The 23079-nt window shown below is 39.6% G+C and overlaps 1 protein-coding gene across 16 annotated transcripts in view; it reads left to right on the top strand.

Moving 5' to 3' along the window:
- Positions 1-23079, top strand: part of LOC123514567 (dynactin subunit 1-like) — a 55931-nt gene that overhangs the window by 17744 nt on the left and 15108 nt on the right. For 11 of the 16 annotated variants that reach the window (XM_045272510.1, XM_045272519.1, XM_045272520.1 and 8 more), the window contains one exon: positions 19879-20058. The exons of the other annotated variants lie outside the window; for them this stretch is intronic. In XM_045272510.1, the coding sequence (XP_045128445.1) occupies positions 19879-20058 (180 nt within the window). The remainder of the gene's footprint in view (positions 1-19878; positions 20059-23079) is intronic. 16 annotated transcript variants of the gene reach the window in all.

The raw sequence follows: 23079 nt of genomic DNA, 5'->3' as shown, positions 1-23079 counted from the left end.
CACACACACACACACACACACACACACACACACACACACACACACACACACACACACACACACACACACACACACACACACACACACACACACACACACACACACACACACACACACACACACACACACACACACACACACACACACACACACACACACACACACACACACACACACACACACACACACACACACACACACACACACACACACACACACACACACACACACACACACACGGGACATCGTCGATGGCGGAGGTGGTCGCTGAGCTCCAGAGCAATCATCTATAATTCTACAGTTACCTAAGAGTAACCAAGGTGGGAAAGGAGCTGGTAATGTTTGTCCCGTCTCCATATAGTCATGTTAACTGTTGATTAGCAAAATAATGTCCAGTGAAGGTAAATATAAACTGTAGCCTGCGTTTGAGCCATCAGCTGGTTTGTTTACGTCTGCGCAACATGGCGGCCGTGAACTCGAAAGAGGAATCAGACTTCACAGGGTTTCAAGGAATAATGGAGAAGAGCACTTATGTGAAGAAAATTCTGGAGTTAGAAGGTAAAATTGAAAAACTGTTTGAAAAGTATGAGGGCCTGGAAACGAGTTATGACAATGTAAAGAGAGACTGTGCCGTTATGAAGAAGGAAAATGCAGCACTGAAAGAGGAAGTTAAGCTAATTAAAGTGAATTGCGAAAAATGTGGAGAATCTCTAGGAAACAACAACAATACCTTTCGGAAGGTATTCACAAAGGAGACTGCTTTTGACAAACCACTGGTAATGGAACAGAAAGGGATTATGAAGGAGTTTCAAGTAACGGTGGAGGAGATCAAGAACATGATGGGGAGTTTAGAAGTGAGAAAAGCTGTGGGACCTGATGGGGTATCAGGATGGATTTTAAGAGAATGCAGGGAGCAATTGGCAGAAAAAGTTTGTGAAGTAATTGATGCCTCATTAAGGGAAGGCGTAGTGCCCCAAGACTGGAAAAGAGCTAACATTGTCCCAATCTATAAATCAGGTAACAAGAGAGACCCATTGAACTATAGACCAGTGTCACTTACAAGTGTGGTAGCTAAGATGTGTGAGAGGGTGGTGAAGACTAGATGGACAGACTTCTTGGAGAAAAATGACATACTTTGTGAGTGTCAATTTGGTTTTAGGAAAGGGCGTTCATGCACGACAAACCTGATATGTTACTATTCGAGGGTGATAGATGTAATACAGGAAAGAGATGGTTGGGCTGATGGAATATATCTGGATTTAAAAAAGGCCTTTGATAAGGTACCACACCAGAGACTGATCTGGAAACTTGAAATGGTAGGAGGAGTGCATGGCAGTTTACTAAAATGGATGGAAGACTTTTGGTAGGAAGAGAAATGAGAACAATAATTAAGGACAGACCATCAGAATGGGGATTGGTGGAGAGTGGAGTTCCACAGGGATCAGTGTTGGCACCAGTAATGTTCGCAGTCTACATAAATGACATGGTGGATGGGGTGTCCAGTTATGTGAGCCTATTTGCAGACGATGCAAAATTGTTAAGAAAAGTGAGATGTGACAAAGATTGCGAACTACTCCAGGAAGACTTGGACAGAATATGGAAATGGAGCTGTACATGGCAAATGGAGTTCAACACGACAAAATGCAAGAAAATAGAGTTTGGCAAGAGTGAAAGAAGAATCAGGAGTATGTACAAGATAGGAAATGAAGACATAAAACCAGTCATGAAGAAAAAGACCTTGGGGTGACAATTACCAATGACCTATCGCCAGAGAGACATATAAACAAAATAATTGGAGAAGTATTGAACTTATTGAGGAACATAAGAGTGGCGTTCGTATATCTAGATGAAGAAATGATGAAGAAAATAATTACTGCAATGATAAGACCGAGGCTTGAATATGCAACAATACAGTGGGCTCGAACTTAAAGAAACACATAAGGAAACTAGAGAAAGTACAGAGGGCTGCAACGAAAATGGTGCCTGACTTAAGAGATTTGACTTATGAAGACAGACTGAAAAGAATGCAACTTCCAACCCTGGAAAACAGAAGAGAAAGGGGAGACCTGATAGCAATATACAGAGTGATGATTGGCATGGAAAAATGGATAGGGAAGATCTGTGTATGTGGAATGGAAGAATGTCGAGAGGGCATGGGAAAAAACTAAAATGGCCACTTATAGGAGAGATGTGAAAAATATAGCTTCCCTCATAGAAGGGTGGAAGCATGGAATAGTTTAGGCGTGGAAGTGGTCAACGCAAGGAATATTCATGATTTTAAGAAAAAGCTGGACATTAATAGATATGGAGACGGGACAACACGAGCATAGCTCTTTTCCGTATGTTACAATTAGGTAAATACAATTAGGTAAATACACACACACACACACTCACAATCGAGAGGGCCAGGTTCGAATCCCGGAGCGGTGAGGCAAATGGGCAAGCCTCTTAATGTGTAGCCCCTGTTCACCTAGCAGTAAATAGGTACGAGGTGTAACACGAGGGATTGTGGCCTCGCTTTCCCGGTGTGTGGAGTGTGTTGTGGTCTCAGTCCTACCCGAAGATCGGTCTATGAGCTGGGTGACCAGCAGGCGACCGTGGTGGTGGTGAATTACACACACACACTCACTACAAGAATGGTCCCAGAACTTGAAAGGATGACATACGAGGAGAGACTAAAGGCTATGGATCTTCCAACATTGGAACAGAGAAGGGAGAGAGGGGATCTTTTACAAGTTTATAAATTGATCAACAGAATTGACCAAGTGGACAATGAGTATCTGATCCTGAGAGAAGAATATGCCAGTCGAAGCACAAGATCGCATAGTAAGAAACTGAGGAAGGGAAGATGTCTAAGAGATATTAAAAAGTATAGTTTCCCGCAAAGATGTGTTGAGACGTGGAACAGTTTGAATGAAGAAGTAGTGTCTGCAACAAGTGTACACAGTTTTAAGGAAAGATTGGATAAGTGTAGATATGGAGACGGGGCCATACGAGCATAAAGTCCAGGCCCTGTAAAACTACAACTAGGTAAATACACACACACACACACACACACACACACACACACACACACACACACACACACACACACACACACACACACACACACACACACACCAAGTGGATAATGAGAAACTGATCCTGAGAGAAGAATATGACATCCGAAGCACAAGATCGTATAGTAAAAAGCTGAGAAAAGGAAGATGTCTGAGAGATATTAAAAAATATAGTTTCCCGCAGAGATGTATTGAGACGTGGAACAGTTTAGATGAAGAAGTAGTGTCTGCAACGAGTGTGCACACTTTTGAAGTAAGATTGGATAAGTGTAGATATGGAGACGGGGCCACACGAGCATAAAGCCCAGGCCCTGTAAAACTACAACTAGGTAAATACAACTAGGTAAATACACACGCCCGGTAGCTCAGTGGTTAGAGCGCTGGCATTACAAGCCAGAGGACCGGGGTTGGATTCCCCGGCCGGGTGGAGATATTTGGGTGTGTCTTTCACGTGTAGCCCCTGTTCACCTAGCAGTGAGTAGGTACGGGATGTAAATCGAGGAGTTGTGACCTTGTTGTCCCGGTGTGTGGTGTGTGCTTGGTCTCAGGCCTATCCGAAGATCAGAAATAATGAGCTCTGAGCTCGTTCCGTAGGGTAACATCTGGCTGTCTCGTCAGAGACTGCAGCAGATCAAACAGTGAAACACACACACACACACACACACACACACACACACACACACACACACACACACACACACACACACACACACACACACACACACACACACACACACACACACACACACACACACACACTCCCACCGCTGCACTGTCAAGACGTTATTGAGCAGCTCCCAAGGAAAGTGCTTCAGTAGGCTTTGGAGCCTGACCTAGATGTATGTGCAGGAGGGTAGGGGGCTATAGGGTTCTCCTGTCTCCATAATAGTTATTATTTGGATACCGTATAGACGGAAAAATGGAGAGAGAAACGGAACTGGGTAGTGCAGCGAGACGTATGACATCAAAACAAACACCAGGTGGTGAAAATCATTGATTTATTGAAACACTTGTTGGACTGAGGAGATAGACTGAGGATGATATGGTTAATGACTTTTCTGAATTTACAGATGAAAGAGGCAATATGAGGAGGCTGATAAATGTGGAATGTTAAGGTACATGAAGGAAGTGATGTCGAGTTTAATGGACAAACAGGACAGACTGATAACAGAAAACACAGAGCTGAGATTGAGATTAGTCAAATGTGAGAAAGTCAGTGTAATCAGTCTGGGATTAAAGGAGGAGGTACAAGAGATAAAGAAACAAAATTATATACACTAAGTCCTCCTTATACAGTACTTCGTTATCCGGTAAATTCACAGTTACAGTGTTTGATAATTACTACCCTTGATTCTATTTACGGTAAGAAAAATTTACAGATATGGTATCGGCTCGTGTTTAGTTTACACCATACCGTAGCGCCACCATGCCATGCGGCCACCCCAACAATCAGTCTCTTCTTGTGTTTCCCACTAAACACAAGTGAAATCCTTATGGTGTGTTTTTTGTGGATATTATGAGTAAGGGCTGAAATCCCTACTGACCCTTAGCCTCAGGAGAGACATCGTCTTATAGAATACATGGCAAGTGAAAAGTAAATAAAAACATTTTCTGTTTATTTCTTTTGCGCAGTACTTTACATTTTTTTATATGACTATTTTCATGTATTTTCATGTATGTAGGGGTGAATTTCGACATGCTGGAACACATCCCCCTATTATTACATGTTATAATGGGTTTAGTATATGGTAATTTTGATTTGTGGTAAGGTTTTCAGGAACGCATATGTACCGTATAATGAGGACTTACTGTACTGATGGCTACATGTCACGACTATGAAGACTTCTTAAGGAGCCTACAGAAAAAAGTACAAGATAGGATTGAGGACAGAATATAAATTGGATTGAATGAAAACAAGCTGGAGGAATTACAAAATGCATGAAAATAGGAACAGGAAGAGGAAAAAGTTAAATTTTCAGAGGTAGTAAAGAGACAAATTCAGGAAAAAAACAAAAGATGGTGTTATACAAGTAATTAAGGAGAAAGAAGATCTAATGAGAGATAGAGTGGATAATAGGAAATGCAGTAAGTCCTTGTTATATGGTACATAACAATATGAGACTAAAGAAATGGTATCTACAGAAGAAGGAGGAGGAGATGGAGGAGGCAAGAAATTAAGAATAACTTATACCTATATAGATGGGTTGTTATCCAGCGTGTTGGAGGTTAGGGATTATTTGAAAGAGAAAAAGTCAGATGTAATGTGCATCGTTGAAACAAAACTAAAAGTGGAGATCCATGTTAACTTTAAAGAGGAGGGATATAATAGCTGGAGGGTAAAAAGGGAGGAGGAGTGCTAATAATGGTCCGTGATAATATATGTGTGGAGTATGTGCAATATGGTGAGGGCAAGGTGGAAGTTATGGGAGTAACAATCAAAACAGAGGAATTGAAAAAAAAGAAAAATCATAGTTACATATGTGCCACCTAAGACAAATACATGAGGAACTGAAGAACATAAAGATATGCAGAGAGAGGTGATTAAGTGCTTAGATGATATGATAAGAAGAGATGGAAGAATACTATTAGCTGGAGACTTTAACTGTAAAAAAATACACTGGAGAGAAATGGAAGTAATGGATAATGCTGGACAGTGGAGCGAGGAGGTGTTACAGTTGACTATGGTAAATATAATGGACCAATGGGTGGAGGAGTCAACAAGATACAGGGGGGAAGAAGAACCATTTTTACTTGATCTAGTATTCACAAAGAAGCCAGAGCCCCCTCCCAGCATACAATACCTTAGTCCAATGGGAAGAAGTGATCATGTGACATTAGAACTGGAAATACTGGAGGAGGATGGGATAAGATACAGAGATGACTATAAAAAAAGAGAGATTGAATTATGCAAGAGCAGATTTGAAAAATTAAGGAAATTCTTTGCTGATATTGAATGGAGAAACATTATGTACGGAAGGACAATACGTACAAGGGAAATATGAAATATTCATACAGAAATATAACGAAGGAGTAAAGAAATATGTATCATTTTATAGAATTAAGAAAAAAATACATGATTGGTACAGTGCTAGGTGCATAGAAGCTAAAAAGGCAAAAGATAAAACTTGGAAGACACTCATAAAACAGAGAAATGACAATAACAGACAACAGTATAAGGATGTGAGAAATTAATACATTAGAGTAAGGAGAAAAGAAGAAAGAAACTTTGAGAAAGATGTGGTACGTAAAAGCGAAGATGAACCCAAGGTTTTCTACAAATTTGTAAATGGTAAGATGAAGAATAAGGAAGCAATAGAAAAATAATTAAAGGAGGGAAGACATTTCAAACAGAGAAGGAAATGTGTGAAATAATGAATGAGAGCTTCAAAACTGTGTTCACTGTAGATGAGGATTTTACAGAACCAAATAGGACATTGCATTGCCAAGGATTACAGGAAATCACAGTGCACAAAGAGGATATTGCAAGATTATTTGATAATTTGGATGTCAGAAAAGCAATGGGGCTGGATGGTGTATCAGGCTGAGTGCTAAAAGAATGTAAAGAGCAATTGTTGGATCCACTTTGGGAAATAATTACAAGTTCACTAAATGAAGGAAAAGTTCCACTAGAATGGAAGAGAGCCAACATAATACCGATATTTAAAGGAGGAAAGGCAACTGAACCATTATATTAAAGACTGGTGTCACTTACAAGTGTTATGGGGAAGTTGTGTGAAGTAATTATCAAAGAAGATGAGATAGACATCAAGAAGAACAAGTCATATTGAACAGACAATTTGGGTTCAGGACAGGACATTCATGTATGTTGAATTTATTAAGCTTCTACTTGAGAGTAATGAAGGACTGGAAAGCAGAGATGGATGGGTGGACACAGTATACCTGGAGATAAAAAAAAAAGGCTTTTTGATAAAGTCCCTCATGGAAGACTACTTTGGAAACTAGAGAATGTAGGAGGACTGTGAGGAACTTTCTTAGAATAGACAAGGGATTATTTGAAGGACAGGGAGATTAGAACTGTGATCAGAGATACATACTCATCTTGAGGTAAAGTAACAAGTGGAGTGCCACAAGGGTCAGTGTTAGCCCCCATTATGTTTCAGATTTGTGTAAATGTTAATTCACAATGGGGTAAACAGTTATATTGATTTATTTGTTGATGATGCAAAACTGCTAAGAGTTATTAAAACCCGAGAGGGCTGTTTGCTGTTACAGGAAGATATAGACAAAATCTATGAGTGGAGTAAGAGGTGGAAATTGGAGTTCAGTGCCAAGAAATGTCACGTAATGGTACTAGGAAAGAGCAAAAGAAGACTGGTATGGAACTCTTTGATAAGAGAGGAACAAATAATGAAGACCAAAGAGGAAAAAGATCTAGGAGTGATTGTACAGGAAAATCTTAACCCGAAAAACACATAAACAAGATATTTGGATTATCATATAAAATGTTGACTAATATAAGAGTGGTATTTTGATTCATGAATAAAGATATGTATGATGAAAATAATCATCACAAGCATGATACGTCCAAAGCTGGAATATGCAGCTGTGGTGTGGTCTCCGAGCTTTTAAAAAAGATATAAGAAGATTAGAACGGATACAGAAGATTGCTACAAAGATGGTGCCAGAACTAAAGGACCTAACATATAAAGAACAGCTGCTGGAAATGGGACTGCCAACCTTACAAGATAGAAGAGAATGAGGAAACCTAATAACAATGTACAAGATAGTCAATGGCATTGAAAAGATAGATAAGGAAGACCTAGTGCTGGTGACAGAAGAGGATTGAAAAACAAGAGGACATGTAAAGAATATCAGGATGAGGCAGTGTGTGAAGGATGTTGGAAAATACAGTTTTCCACACAGATTGGTGGAAAAGTGGAATTATTGAATAATGAAGTGGTTATAGCACATAATGTGCATAACTTTAAGAAAAAATTAGATAAATGGAGACATGGAGACAGGACACTATGAACCCCGCTTGAACCCTGTAAAATACAACTAGGTAAACACGCACACACACACACACACACACACACACACACACACACACACACACACACACACACACACACACAGAGAGACTGTGCCGATATGAAGAAGGAAAATGCAGCACTGAAAGAGGAAGTTAAGCTAATTAAAGTGAATTGCGAAAAATGTGGAGAATCTCTAGGAAAAGTGATGGAGAAGCAGGCTGAATGGAAAAAAAGTCAGGAAGTGGAAAGAAAGGAGGTAAATTACAAAGTTGCAAGTCTGGAAAAGGAAATCAAAGAGTCAGGGAGAAAACTTTGGGCCTTGCTGAAATTATAGATCAACAGATCATAGAAGAGAAGATAGCTGAGAAAGTGGTGAAGGTTATTAAGTCAAATGAGACATTGGTGAGGGAAACTGTAGACAAAAAGAGATGTGTGGTGATATTTGGTGTGGAGGAGGATAAGACACCGAGTAAAATGGAGAGAGAGAAAACATAAAAAGGTGATAAATAATATCATTAATGTGGTGCAAGAGGAGGAAAAGACCTAGTACAAGAAATAGAGGACTTCCATAGAATTGGAAAGTTCACAAGAGAAGGTATGAGGCCAATAAGAATCAAACTTAAGTCACAAAAGGATGTAGATGAATTGGTGGAGAAGTCATGGAGGCTAGCCCAGCAGGAAACAACAAGGAAGATTTGGTTGAGAAGAGATCTCGGTGAAAAGGAAAGAGAAATGTTAAATGAGTTGAGAAAGGAGGCTTTGAAAAAAATGAAGAGAGGACAGAAGAAGAGAAGAAAGAGTTTTTCTGGAGAATCTTGGATATGAGACTGAGGAAGTGGTTCATAACCCAGAAAAGTACAGCAAGAAAGGACTAAAGAAACTTACATATGAGCGAAATGTAATGTATTCCAACATAAATGGAGTGATATCGGGATTTTAGAACTCAACGATTACTTGAGGGACAAGAACCCAGATATTGTGGGTCTTACTGAAACAAAACTGAGAGAGGAGAAGACCTGATGAAGGTTGGAGAAGGAAATATAACGTTTGGAAAAGAAATAGAGTAGGTAAGATGGGAGGAGGAGTGATGTTGCTGGTTAAAAAGATATAAAGGTGGATCAAGTGAAAAAGGTATGGGAAAGGCAGAAGTGCTAAAGATCAGAGCAGAAACTAATGAAGGAAAAAGAGGCACTACATAGTGGTGTACGTACCACCTAAGACAAATGCATGGTCAGTACAGGAATATGAAGAAATGATAAGTGATACAGGAACATGTCTGGAAGAAATGTTGGGTGGCTGTGAACGAACTATAATGATGGGAGATTTTAATTGTAAAGAGGTGTGTTGGGAGGACTGGTCAATGGAAGGATCAGAGACAACATGGGGAAATACACTATTGACACTGGCAATGGAAAATGTGTTAACTCAGTGGGTCAAAGAAGATACTAGGTTTGGAGGAGAGGGAGCATCGTCAAGACTGGACTTGGTCTTTAGTACAGAGCCAATGGTCATTGAGGAGATGAGGGTGGAGTGCCCTTTAGCAAAGAGTGATCATGCAGTTTTGGAGTTCAAGGTGATAGACGAAGAGAAATCTAGAAGAAATGAAGAATATAAAGTGGGAAGATGGAATTATGCCAAGACAGATTTTGGAAACCTAAAGAAATTCTTTCAAGAGACAAATTGGATGAAATTCAAGAGTGCTAAGGAGCAAATGAAAAGTGGAAGGAATTTATAAAAATATACAAAGAAGGTGAGAAAAATTTGTACCAATAAGACAACATAGAGAAGTTGGAAAGCAGGACTGGTTTAACGATAGATGTGAAAAGGCTAGAACAAGAAAAGAGGATGCATGGAAGAGGTGGAGAAGGAAAAGACGGATTAAGCAGTGGGAAAGTTACAAAAGAGCAAGAAATGAATATGTGTTGATTAGAAGAGAAGAAAGAAAGAAACAAGAAAAGGATATAATTGATAAATGTAAAGACCAACCAAGGCTTTTTTACAGACATGTGAACAACAACATCAAAAATAGAGAAAGTATTGAAAGTTTAGAAGTAAATGGAGTATACAGTGAAGATCCCAGGAAATGGCAGAGGCTATGAATGGATGCTTTCGGAAGGTATTCACAAAGGAGACTGCTTTTGACAAACCACTGGTAATGGAACAGAAAGGGATTATGAAGGAGTTTCAAGTAACGGTGGAGGAGATCAAGAACATGATGGGGAGTTTAGAAGTGAGAAAAGCTGTGGGACCTGATGGGGTATCAGGATGGATTTTAAGAGAATGCAGGAGCAATTGGCAGAAAAAGTTTGTGAAGTAATTGATGCCTCATTAAGGGAAGGTGTAGTGCCCCAAGACTGGAAAAGAGCTAACATTGTCCCAATCTATAAATCAGGTAACAAGAGAGACCCATTGAACTATAGACCAGTGTCACTTACAAGTGTGGTAGCTAAGATGTGTGAGAGGGTGGTGAAGAATAGATGGACAGACTTCTTGGAGAAAAATGACATACTTTGTGAGTGTCAATTTGGTTTTAGGAAAGGGCGTTCATGCACGACAAACCTGATATGTTACTATTCGAGGGTGATAGATGTAATACAGGAAAGAGATGGTTGGGCTGATGGAATATATCTGGATTTAAAAAAGGCCTTTGATAAGGTACCACACCAGAGACTGATCTGGAAACTTGAAATGGTAGGAGGAGTGCATGGCAGTTTACTAAAATGGATGGAAGACTTTTGGTAGGAAGAGAAATGAGAACAATAATTAAGGACAGACCATCAGAATGGGGATTGGTGGAGAGTGGAGTTCCACAGGGATCAGTGTTGGCACCAGTAATGTTCGCAGTCTACATAAATGACATGGTGGATGGGGTGTCCAGTTATGTGAGCCTATTTGCAGACGATGCAAAATTGTTAAGAAAAGTGAGATGTGACAAAGATTGCGAACTACTCCAGGAAGACTTGGACAGAATATGGAAATGGAGCTGTACATGGCAAATGGAGTTCAACACGACAAAATGCAAGAAAATAGAGTTTGGCAAGAGTGAAAGAAGAATCAGGAGTATGTACAAGATAGGAAATGAAGACATAAAACCAGTCATGAAGAAAAAGACCTTGGGGTGACAATTACCAATGACCTATCGCCAGAGAGACATATAAACAAAATAATTGGAGAAGTATTGAACTTATTGAGGAACATAAGAGTGGCGTTCGATATCTAGATGAAGAAATGATGAAGAAAATAATTACTGCAATGATAAGACCGAGGCTTGAATATGCAACAATACAGTGGGCTCGAACTTAAAGAAACACATAAGGAAACTAGAGAAAGTACAGAGGGCTGCAACGAAAATGGTGCCTGACTTAAGAGATTTGACTTATGAAGACAGACTGAAAAGAATGCAACTTCCAACCCTGGAAAACAGAAGAGAAAGGGGAGACCTGATAGCAATATACAGAGTGATGATTGGCATGGAAAAATGGATAGGGAAGATCTGTGTATGTGGAATGGAAGAATGTCGAGAGGGCATGGGAAAAACTAAAATGGCCACTTATAGGAGAGATGTGAAAAATATAGCTTCCCTCATAGAAGGGTGGAAGCATGGAATAGTTTAGACGTGGAAGTGGTCAACGCAAGGAATATTCATGATTTTAAGAAAAAGCTGGACATTAATAGATATGGAGACGGAACAACACGAGCATAGCTCTTTTCCCGTATGTTACAATTAGGTAAATTAGGTAAATACACACACACACACACACACACACACACACACACACACACACACACACTCCATACAATCCTCGTTGTTCCTTATTACTCTCAAGAGTGTGTGTGTGTGTGTGTGTGTGTGTGTGTGTGTGTGTGTGTGTGTGTGTGTGTGTGTGTGTGTGTGTATTTACCTAGTTGTAGTTTTACAGGGCCTGGGCTTTATGCTCGTGTGGCCCCGTCTCCATATCTACACTTATCCAATTTTTCTTTAAAACTATGCACACTCGTTGCTGACACCACTTCTTCACTCAAACTGTTCCACGTTTCAACACATCTTTGTGGGAAACTATATTTTTTAACATCTCTCAGACATCTTCCCTTTCTCATATTTTTATTTTCGAATGTCATATTCTTCTTTCAGGATCAGTTTCTCATTATCCACTTGGTCCATTCCGTTGATCAATTTATAAACTTGTATCAGATCTCCTCTCTCCCTTCTCTGTTCCAGGGTTGGTAGATCCATAGCCTTTAGTCTCTCCTCATATGTCATCCCTTCAAATTCTGGAACCATTCTTAGTCATTTTTTTTTAGTGTGTGTGTGTGTGTGTGTGTGTGTGTGTGTGTGTACGTATTTACATAGTTGTTTTTATCTAGATGTATTGTACAGAGTTTGAGCAGGGCTCATAGTGTCCTGTCTCCATGTCTCCATTTATCTAATTTTTCCTTAATGTTACAGCACATAATGTGCATAACTTTAAAGAAAAATGAGATAAATGGAGATATGGAGACAGGACATTGAGTCCCGCTCAAATCCTGTACAATGCAACTAGGTAAATACACACACACACACACACACACACACACACACACACACACACACACACACACACACACACACACACACACACACACACACACACACACACACACACAGATGGAGGGAGATGAGAACGGTAATAAGGGATGCAAAGTCGGACTGGTTGGTGGTGGAGAGTGGAGTCCCACAAGGCTCAGTGCTGGCACCAATACTTTTCCTTGTATATATTAATGACATGCCAGAGGGAGTAAACAGTTATATTAATTTGTTTGTGGATGATGCGAAGTTGTGTAGGTGTGTGAAGAGTGAAGAAGATTGTGAAATTTTACAGGCAGATCTGGATAAGATTTGGGAGTGGAGCAAGAGGTGGCAAATGGAATTTAATCTGAGCAAAAGTCATGTGATGGAGATGGGGAAGAGTGGAAGACGGCCAAGAGGGTCATATAAGATGGGTGAAGAAGTAGTGTTGAAAAAGGTGGAAAAGGAAAAGGATTTGGGAGTGATAATACAAGACCATGGGCAGTTTGAGGCTCATATTGATAAGATGTTTGGAGAAATGTATAATTTGATAAAAATATTGGATTAGCCTTCCATTATATGGATAAAGATATGATGAAGAAATTAATTAGTACGGTAATTAGACCAAGATTGGAATATGCTGGAGTGGTTTGGTCCCCTTATAAAAAGAAGCATATAAGGAAGTTGGAGAGATTGCAGAGAATGGCAACAAAAATGGTTCCGGAATTGGCAGAAATGACCTATGAGGAGAGATTAAAAGAAATGAATTTGCTTACCTTGGAACAAAGAAGAGAAAGAGGAGATTTAATACAGGTTTATAAACTGTTGAACGGACTGGATGAAGTGGATAATGAGCAAATGATGTTGAGAGAGGAAAACTTAAATAGAACTACGAGATCGCATAGTAAAAAGATAGCCAAGGGAATATGCTTGAAGGATGTGAAGAAATATAGTTTCCCACAAAGATGTGTGGAGGTGTGGAATGGTTTGAGTGAGGTGTTGGTGTCAGCGAGGAGTGTGTATAGTTTTAAAGGAAAGTTGGATGTGTGTAGATATGGAGACGGGGCCACACGAGTATGATACCCAGGCCCTGTAAAATTACAACTAGGTGAATACACACACACACACACACACACACACATCTTGTAGTGTAGTGGTTAGCACGCTCGACTCACACTCGAGAGGGTCCGGGTTCGAATACCGGAGGCGGCGAGGCAAATGGGCAAGCCTCTTAATGTAAATAGGTACGGGATGTAACTTGAGGGGTTGTAACCTCACTTTCCCGGTGTGTGGAGTGTCTTGTAGTCTCAGTCCTACCCGAAGATCGGTCTATGAGCTCTGAGCTCGCTCCGTAATGGGGAAGACTGGCTGGGTGACCAGCAGGCAACCGTGGTGAATTACACACACACACACACACACACACACACACACACACACACACACACACACACACACACACACACACACACACACACACACACACACTTGAGAGTAATAAGGAAGAACGAGGACTGTATGGAATTACAGAAAGATATTGGCAAGATCTTGGAATGGAGCCAAAAGTAGGAAATTAGAAGTTAATACCAGGAAATGCCATGTAATGGAAGTGGGTAAAAGTAATAAAAGACCTACATGGGGAATACAAAATGGGAGAAGAGGTTATAATGAAAAAGAGGGAAGGGAAAGACCTGGAACTGATTATATAAGACACCCTGACTCCAGAAAGACACATAACTGAGTTATTTGCTTCGACATACAAGACACTAACAAATATCAGGGTGGCATTCAATTACATGGATAAGAGTATGATGAAAAATATCATAACCACTATGATAAGACCTACACTAGAATATGCTGCAGTGGTGTAATCACTGTATGTGCAGAAAGACATAAGGAAACCAGAAAGAATCCAAAGGACTGCTACAAAGATGGTGCCAGAAATAAAGTATCTTCATTATGAAGAAAGATAGAAGGAAAGGAAATGGAACTACCAACTTTGAAGGATAGACAGGAGAGAGGATATCTAGTAATGATGTATCAGATAGTAAACTGTATGGAAAAGATAGATTGACAAACAAGAGGACACTGCCAGAAGATCATGAAAAGTTAGTGTTTGAAGAACATTAAAAAGTTTAGTTTTTCACATAGGATGGTGGACATCTAGAACATTCTGAATGATGAGATTGTAGCAACAGAAAGTGTGCACATATTTAAGGAAAAATTGGACAAAATTTGCCCTGCTCGAACCCTGTAATGTACAACTAGGTAAAGACACAGACACACACACACACACACACACACACACACACACACACACACACACACACACACACACACACACACACACACACACACACACACACACACACACACACACACACACACACACACACCTGGTCTCAATGAAGAAAGTATAAGAAAAAAAAAAAAAAACTTTGTAAAACTGGGCTGGTGGCACTGCTGTTGTTCTGGTGCTGCTTCATACCTTTACATCTTTTTATATGAAGGTGAAATTGTTATTGTAGAAGTTATTAATGGAATGAATTTACTTAGATGAACTTTACAACGGAAGTAATTGTCAAATATGCCATAAAAGCAGTAGAAGGGGCAATGACCAAAGGCAACAAGAGAAAGAAAATAATAATAATAAAAAAAAAAAACTTATTGAACCTTGTTTTGTCTGGGCCACCCCTTTGTGGGATTGCTAGTTTGATATGTAGAGATAGAAATATGTACAGTTTTGAAGCTAGTTGCCCTTTTGGCAAACCAAATTTTAACTTTCTCCTTTTGGGTAATTATATTTTCAAGGTCAGATTGAAAAGAACATCCCATTAATTCTCCAGTAGTTTTGAGTAAAATTTTTAATAGTGGATGGTTTGTAATGTGACCTGCCTGTATTCATTGTAAGCAAAGACTGATTTTGCACAGTAAGTTTGAATCTTTTATTTTATCGTAAGTCTTTATTCTGTTTCCTTTCATTTTACATTATTGTATGTATGGGGTTTTACAGTTTTTACCATGATTCTTGATCTTTCTTGCCCCCATCGGCATTATTATATTGGGTCTTACAGTAATATGTAATTTTTTTTTTCTTTTTATGACATAATTGCACCTATCCCCATCACATATCATGAGGTGTGCAAACAATTGTTTCTTTGTGCTAATGTTAAGTACATACTTGGCTCATGGCTCAGAAATCTGGGCTATGAATTTTAATCTGGATAGAAACAGATTTCCCTTTTCACAGTACATATGCTATTCACCCTAAGCAAAAAATATAAACATAGATCAAGATTCTTTTTGACTGCAGTGGAGTAGTAGTGAAAAGGCAGCTATTGTTGTGTGTGTGTGTATTCACCTAGTTGTATTCACCTAGTTGTAATTTTACAGGGCCTAGGTATCATACTCGTGTGGCCCCGTCTCCATATCTACACACATTCAACTTTCCTTTAAAACTATGCACACTCCTCGCTGACACCACCTCCTCACTCAAACTATTCCACACCTCCACACATCTCTGTGGGAAACTATATTTCTTCACATCCTTCAAGCATATTCCCTTGGCTATCTTTTTACTATGCGATCTCGTAGTTCTATTTAAATTTTCCTCTCTCAACATCATTTGTTCATTATCCACTTCATCCAAACTGTTCAACAGTTTATAAACCTGTATTAAATCTCCTCTTTCTCTTCTTTGTTCCAAGGTAAGCAAATTAATTTCTTTTAATCTCTTCTCATAGGTCATTTCTACCAATTCCGGTACCATTTTTGTTGCCATTTTCTGCAATCTCTCCAACTTTCTTATATGCTTCTTTTTATAAGGGGACCAAACCTGTGTGTGTGTGTGTGTGTGTGTGTGTGTGTGTGTGTGTGTGTGTGTGTGTGTGTGTGTGTGTGTGTGTGTGTTCACCACAGTCGCTTGCTGGTCACCCAGCCAGTCTTCCCCATTACGGAGCGAGCTCAGAGCTCATAGACCGATCTTCGGTTAGGACTGAGATCACAACACACACTCCACACACTGGGAAAGCGAGGCCACAACCCCTCGAGTTACATCCTGTACCTATTTTCTGCTAGGTGAATAGGGGCTACACATTAAGAGGCTTGCCCATTTGCTTCGCCGGTTCCCAGGACTCGAACCTGGGCCCTGTTGATTTTGAGTCGAGTGTGTGTGTGTGTGTGTGTGTGTGTGTGTGTGTGTGTGTGTGTGTGTGTATATTTTATAGGTAATCATCACCATTGGTCACAAATGGTCATTGCAACATAGTGAGAAGTATCAAAAGTTTTGTTTTAAAGATTAATTTATTTATACCCAGTGACTCCTGACTGTATTGTCAGATTATACAAAATAGGCATCATGATGAGTAGATATTCATATATCTACTGACATATGAGCCTTAAGACTTGCTTATCTTTTGTTGGTGATAGCCAGGATAGTTGTAGGATACATTACTACAATTGTTGGATGTGATGAATTTAAATCTTTTATGCGTTATCCAGTATTTACACCTAGAAAATATTTCTGCTATCTTGTTGGTTGCTAACAGTGGTTTGTAATTCACTATTACATGAACTTCAACTACATGTTATGTGGTTGATGACATGGTGGCAAATTAAAATTTTGTGCTAAAGAAAAATAATGCTAATACTCTTGTATGTAAACATGCAATATGAAATCATCAATTGAGACTGATTGCAGTATTAGAGCTTACTTCTCTTTTGAAGTTGATTTTATCATCATTGTCGTCTTCTTACTAATTTCAGCATTAAGTAAAAGATAATTATCACTGAGTCCTTGTTCATCTGGTGAAGTATAAATTATGTCCTGGGCAGAAAATCTCAAGAATCATCTAAGCATAACATTCATATTTTGTCACCTTCTGCTGTACCTTTGCTGTGCACTATTTTTGCCTTCCACAGTCAAGAACTATCCCTCTCTCTCTCTGTGTGCCTCATACTTTGCAACTAAACATTGCTTGAGTGATCTCTCTACATCTGTTATCAGATTTTTTTTTTTTTTTTTTTTTTTTTTTTTTTTTTTGGTAAGGCCTATAGCGCCTGTAGGCACACTTGAAGAGTGTATGGGAAGCGCTGTTCAGCTTCTGCCCATTAGTGGCGCAGGCAATTTTATTTATAGAATGGCCATAGCACCTCAAAATACTTCCCATTATCCATTTTGCATTTACACAGTTTACTCTTCTCTTTTATATTCATTGTCTGATACCATTCTTTGTTACTACAAAGTAAATCTGGGATAACAATTGAAAGACTAAAATATAAACTATGAGGGATGAGCCTCAAAAAAGTAGGAAGATAAGGTTGGGCTGTTTAAGAGAGAGAGAGAGAGAGAGAGAGAGAGAGAGAGAGAGAGAGAGAGAGAGAGATAGTGTATATGTATGCATGTTTCATCAATGGTCATGAGGATTTGACTGGCTTTTGATTGTCAACTTTACTTTCTCAATGAGAACTTACAGTTTATCAAGCCCAGTCTATGGATAAGACTGTGACCTCAGCATGCCACATACGTAACAGCCTCTTAGTGAGAATGATAATTGCTCATTTGTTTATGAAAACTTTCATGACCTGAGCAAAATGCAAACCTGAGCCTGAGCCTGCCAAATGAGAGGTCACTGAGCTAACAAATTGTGTGTGTGTGTGAGTGTGTGTATGTGTGTGTAATTCACTGTTTGTTTGATCTGGTGCAGTCTCTGACGAGACAGCCCTACGGAACGAGCTCAGAGCTCATTATTTCCGATCTTGGGATAGGTCTGAGACCAGGCACACACCACACACCGGGACAACAAGGTCACAACTCCTCGATTTACATCCCGTACCTACTCACTGCTAGGTGAACAGGGGCTACACGTGAAAGGAGACACACCCAAATATCTCCACCCGGCCGGGGAATCGAACCCCGGTCCTCTGGCTTGTGAAGCCAGCGCTCTAACCACTGAGCTACCGGGCCGTGTGTGTGTGTGTGTGTGTGTGTGTGTGTGTGTGTGTGTGTGTGTGTGTGTGTGTGTGTGATTTAGAGAAATGTAATTTGGAAAGCAAGTTTTATAGAATCTATTGAAAAAAAAACAATATTGTTCAGTTTATGTGTAGATTACATCTACATAAATATATCACTAATGTTCATCTGGACCTTGAGTTATCTTGAGATGTCTATGGCGCTCATGATTCTGAGCATCCATGTGTGGTCTTTTGTTTAACATGGAGAAAAACTAAGTAGTATAGGAGATGAACAATGCAGTTGCCATTGTTGGTTTCAATAAAACTTGCATGTGTTGTATGTGTATTCACATGGTTATTGTAGCTTGAGTATCACATGTGTGTGTGTGTGTGTGTGTGTGTGTGTGTGTGTGTGTGTGTGTGTGTGTGTGTGTGTGTGTATTTGGCTCTTTTTAGATATCATAGCATTTCAGTCACTTGGCAGAAGCCCTTTACCTCCCTGACCTTTATATTGGTTATGAAAGCTTGATACATTTCTTAATTGTCTTGTGTGCCTCCCCACATGTTGCATCTTGTTGGAAAGGACTAAATGACTCACTGGCAGGTATCCACTTATGCCATTTTGACCATGGATGGTTTAGCAACAAGTAGTTACGGAGGACTGCTGTGATAAACATCCTGTTTTAATGCTTAAGGCAGAAAGAGCCTAGTGTGGTTGCAGGGAGGTTCCAGTGAGGATTATGATATCTGAGCTCTCTAATGGGAATGCCACTTGCATAGTACTGAATTTTATGAGTTGGATGCAATGAAGGATTTTCCATAGGAAGAGACAGGTATGTGGAAAGAATGCATTGGGGATGTATTTTAGGATATTTCAATGTTTAGAGGACTGTCATATCAAATATTTTCACACTTATCCTCTGAAGATGTTTCATCCTCATCTACCACCAGCAAGCTTTTCATTAGAACTTAGTAAGAGCTTGATCCCCATCCTTTTTGTTGTCTCACCCAACAGCTTTTACTAATACCTTAAAGGTTCCTTGAAATTTCCTTACTACAACGGTCTTGATCTGCAACCTGTCATTACTTTCTACCACTGTTGACACTTGCTAACATTAGTATTAGTAGCAGTTTCAACCACTTATTTTTTTATGTTGCAAGTAGGAGAATGTTTAGGAGAACAGAGCAATAAAACTCCACAGCCTGCCCACTTGGAGTGTAAGTGACAGCCTCACAATACTCACATTTCCCATGGCCCTGCAACATTGGTGGGCCCAGAACAGATACATTCTCCCAGTGTACAGCAGTGAGGAGGGTGATATTATTCCAGGCCAGGCCAAGTCCTCGTTTTGGCCGAGAGTCGAGTGGAGGTGGCACAAAGGGCGGGTCACAGGCCATCACTCACAGCCCCCGCATTCCCTCCCTGGCTGTCGGGTCAGGGAATATTGGGGTGTCGCAGGTCGGGCGGGCAGCGGCCGAGGGCCATGAGATAGCCTGTCAGACCGAACAAGTACTGTTACCATCACTAACTGTGCATGACCAGCTTCTTTTACTGCATGATGAGGCATAATAGATGTGTGGGAAAGCTTATGATATTTTCTTTTCATCTTATGTCTGGAAAATCCTTTCTCAATTTAGAAATATCCTGCTGATTTAAGGTGCCCTATAGGAGACCAGCTGGCCATAACCAGCAGCCCCATTTAGTGCACCCCAGCCAGCACCACATCAGGGTCTGGTGTGTGGCCTTCCTCTCCTCCTCCCCTCTGCTTCACTGCCCTGCATCCTTGGGGAGAGTTGTATGTGCCAGTCGGTGAGCCTTGCCATAGGTATTAGACTTGGAAGGCTGATGGTACTGCCTCTTCCTTCCTGCATGTGACAGATTTTTCTCTCTCTCTCTCTCTCTCTCTCTCTCTCTCTCTCTCTCTCTCTCTCTCTCTCTCTCTCTCTCTCTCTCTCTCTCTCTCTCTCTCTCTCTCTCTCTCTCTCTCTCTCTCTCTCTCTCTCTCTCTCTCTCGTCTATGGGATCTTGTTACGGTGTATAAAGCAGGCAGCAAGTGGTGGTGGTGGTGGTGGTGGTGGTATTGATGATGATGATGATGATGATGATGATGATGATGATGATGATGATGATGATAGCAAGGTGTTTTAAGCTGTTTGGTGCTTTGTTTTTAAGATGGCACGTGTGTTGTTCCTCTCTTCCTTGTGATTGTGTGTGTGTGAGTGTGTGTGCGTGCGTGCGCGCGTGCACACGCGTGTGCGTGGGTGTGTGAGTGTGTCCGTGTGTTGGTGCATACATGCTTGCACATGTGTGTACCCAAGCTACACCCACATATATTGGCTTCCTCTACTGTAGACACTCATGTCATTGGGGAAAGTAGTAGCAGCAGCAGCAACAACAACAACAACAACAACAACAACAACAACAACAACAACAACAACAACAACAACAACAACAACTACAACAACATCAACAACAAAAAATAAAAATATAACAACAAAAATTATTTTAGCAGCAGCAGAAGCAAAAAAAAAACAACCTCATCAGATAGCATGAGGGAGAGTTGTGATACTGTTTGAAATACATTTGATTGGCATTGAGACGATTCATATCTTTATCAACATTATTTGCTTATTTCAGTTAAATTTTAACAATCTTCTGTACATTTATGGGATTTATTACAATTTCTTGCTTATGACATAAGTACATTGGCTTTTTCTATTGTATAAATAAAAACTATTTGTATTATACTATATATATTTTCATATAATGGCTTTTTTTCCTTAGATTTGTAGTTATGTTTAATTTGATTACATAGAAATTTCTTGAGTGTTTTTGGCAATGTCTATGATCTTTTCTTTCTCTGATGTTAATTTTTCAAGTAAACTATGAATACGTATATTAACATTTTATTTTCAAAATTTTGATGGAAAGACAGATACAGTAATGCAAGAGTGTTTCTGCCTCCACCCACCAAGAATGCCACTCTCATGCAGACAGCAGTGTGTGTGCTGAAAGATGTGTCTGTATTGGTCTTGATGTGTGGCATTTAACTCATCATTCATTGCTGAGTAGAATGATGGAACGTGATGTGTGTTTAAGGATTTCAGAATGAGCACATGTGTGACATTTACTCAATGTAGAAAATTGGAACAGGATTTTAGCAACTCAGCATCAATGTTATTCATGCAGTTCTATAAATACTGAGATTTTGTAGTAATGCATCTCATTTTACTGTTAGGAAAATCATTGGTCTTCCCATAACCACCAGGATCTTCACATTTTGCAATGTCACAGGCAGACTGTAGGAAGTTCTGCCCATGTACTCAAAGGGCATTTATTATATAAAGCTATAAATTCACTCATAACAAGTTATAGAAGAAAGTAATGATAGAATAATCATAAGCATGTCTCTTTTTTGTATAGTGGACATCAACAATTCTAGGGATCCAGTTCCTCACAATCACCTAGACAAGTGTGATATGTGGTCTGCCCTTCCTTCCTCCCCTCAGTGTTCTACACCTTTGGTCTTTTGTTCTTGACTGATGATCCTCATTCTTATTCCACTGAAATACCTGTGTCTCTGCTTTAAGGTACATAGTGGTTTTGAAAAAAAATCCTTTCACTTAAGCTTCCTAAAAATCCTGTAGAAATAAACAGTGAAATTAAAAGTATTACCATATTAACTTGGTTACTTTAAGATATTGTATCCTCTTGTCATCATTATTGCATTATGTTATCTTGTATCATTTATCTTAATATTTATCCCTTCCCCATGTACAGAGAAGAGATTACCTAACCAGTGTCATCTCAGATTTATTTTTTTTTCTCTTCTGTACATATATTTTTTGTCCTAAAAGTTTAGTGTACATTATCTTGTAAATCTTAAACAGTATACTTGCTGACAGAGTCTAGAATACAGTACCTTTTGAGTCTGATCCTAATTCCTTGGTGTGGCTTGCCTTAGTGCAATGAAGTGTTGTCTCTTGATTGGTTTGAGATACAACCACTTTTGCAGGACAGCAGCAGCTTGTGTAGGATTCAGCTGTGTGTGTGTGTGTGTGTGTGTGTGTGTGTGTGTGTGTGTGTGTGCGTGCGTGTGTATGTGTGTGTATGTATGCACGTGGATGCATATGCACATGCACATATGTGTGCATGTCGTGCTTGCACATGCTCCAGCATGTGTAAAATTCATAACCTTTGAGTTTTTAGATTTTGCATATTCTTTTTTCGGGCTGTCAGTAACTACATTAGTATATTTAATTTAGAAATAATGTAAAGAAGCTGCTATATTTCTTTACTAAGACTTATCTTGCCAACTTATTTAGGACAAAGTAAAAATAAATTGAGTAGAAATTTTCCAGTGTGTTAAGCTAATAAATGACAACCTGTATTCAGCTTTTGTTCCCCGTCTTGCTCTAGAGTGAGCTGAAGGTTGTAGTTGTTAGAGGACTAGCACACTATTACAGTATAGTGACAATGTCCAGGCCAGAATGTAGAGCAGCACAGAGAACGTCTCTCTCATCTTTTTCT

Source organism: Portunus trituberculatus, chromosome 38, assembly GCF_017591435.1.
Source record: "Portunus trituberculatus isolate SZX2019 chromosome 38, ASM1759143v1, whole genome shotgun sequence".
Lineage (NCBI taxonomy): Eukaryota > Metazoa > Arthropoda > Malacostraca > Decapoda > Portunidae > Portunus > Portunus trituberculatus.
The sequence above is the reverse complement of the archived record's forward strand: the minus strand, read 5'-3'. Positions and strand labels throughout refer to the sequence as shown.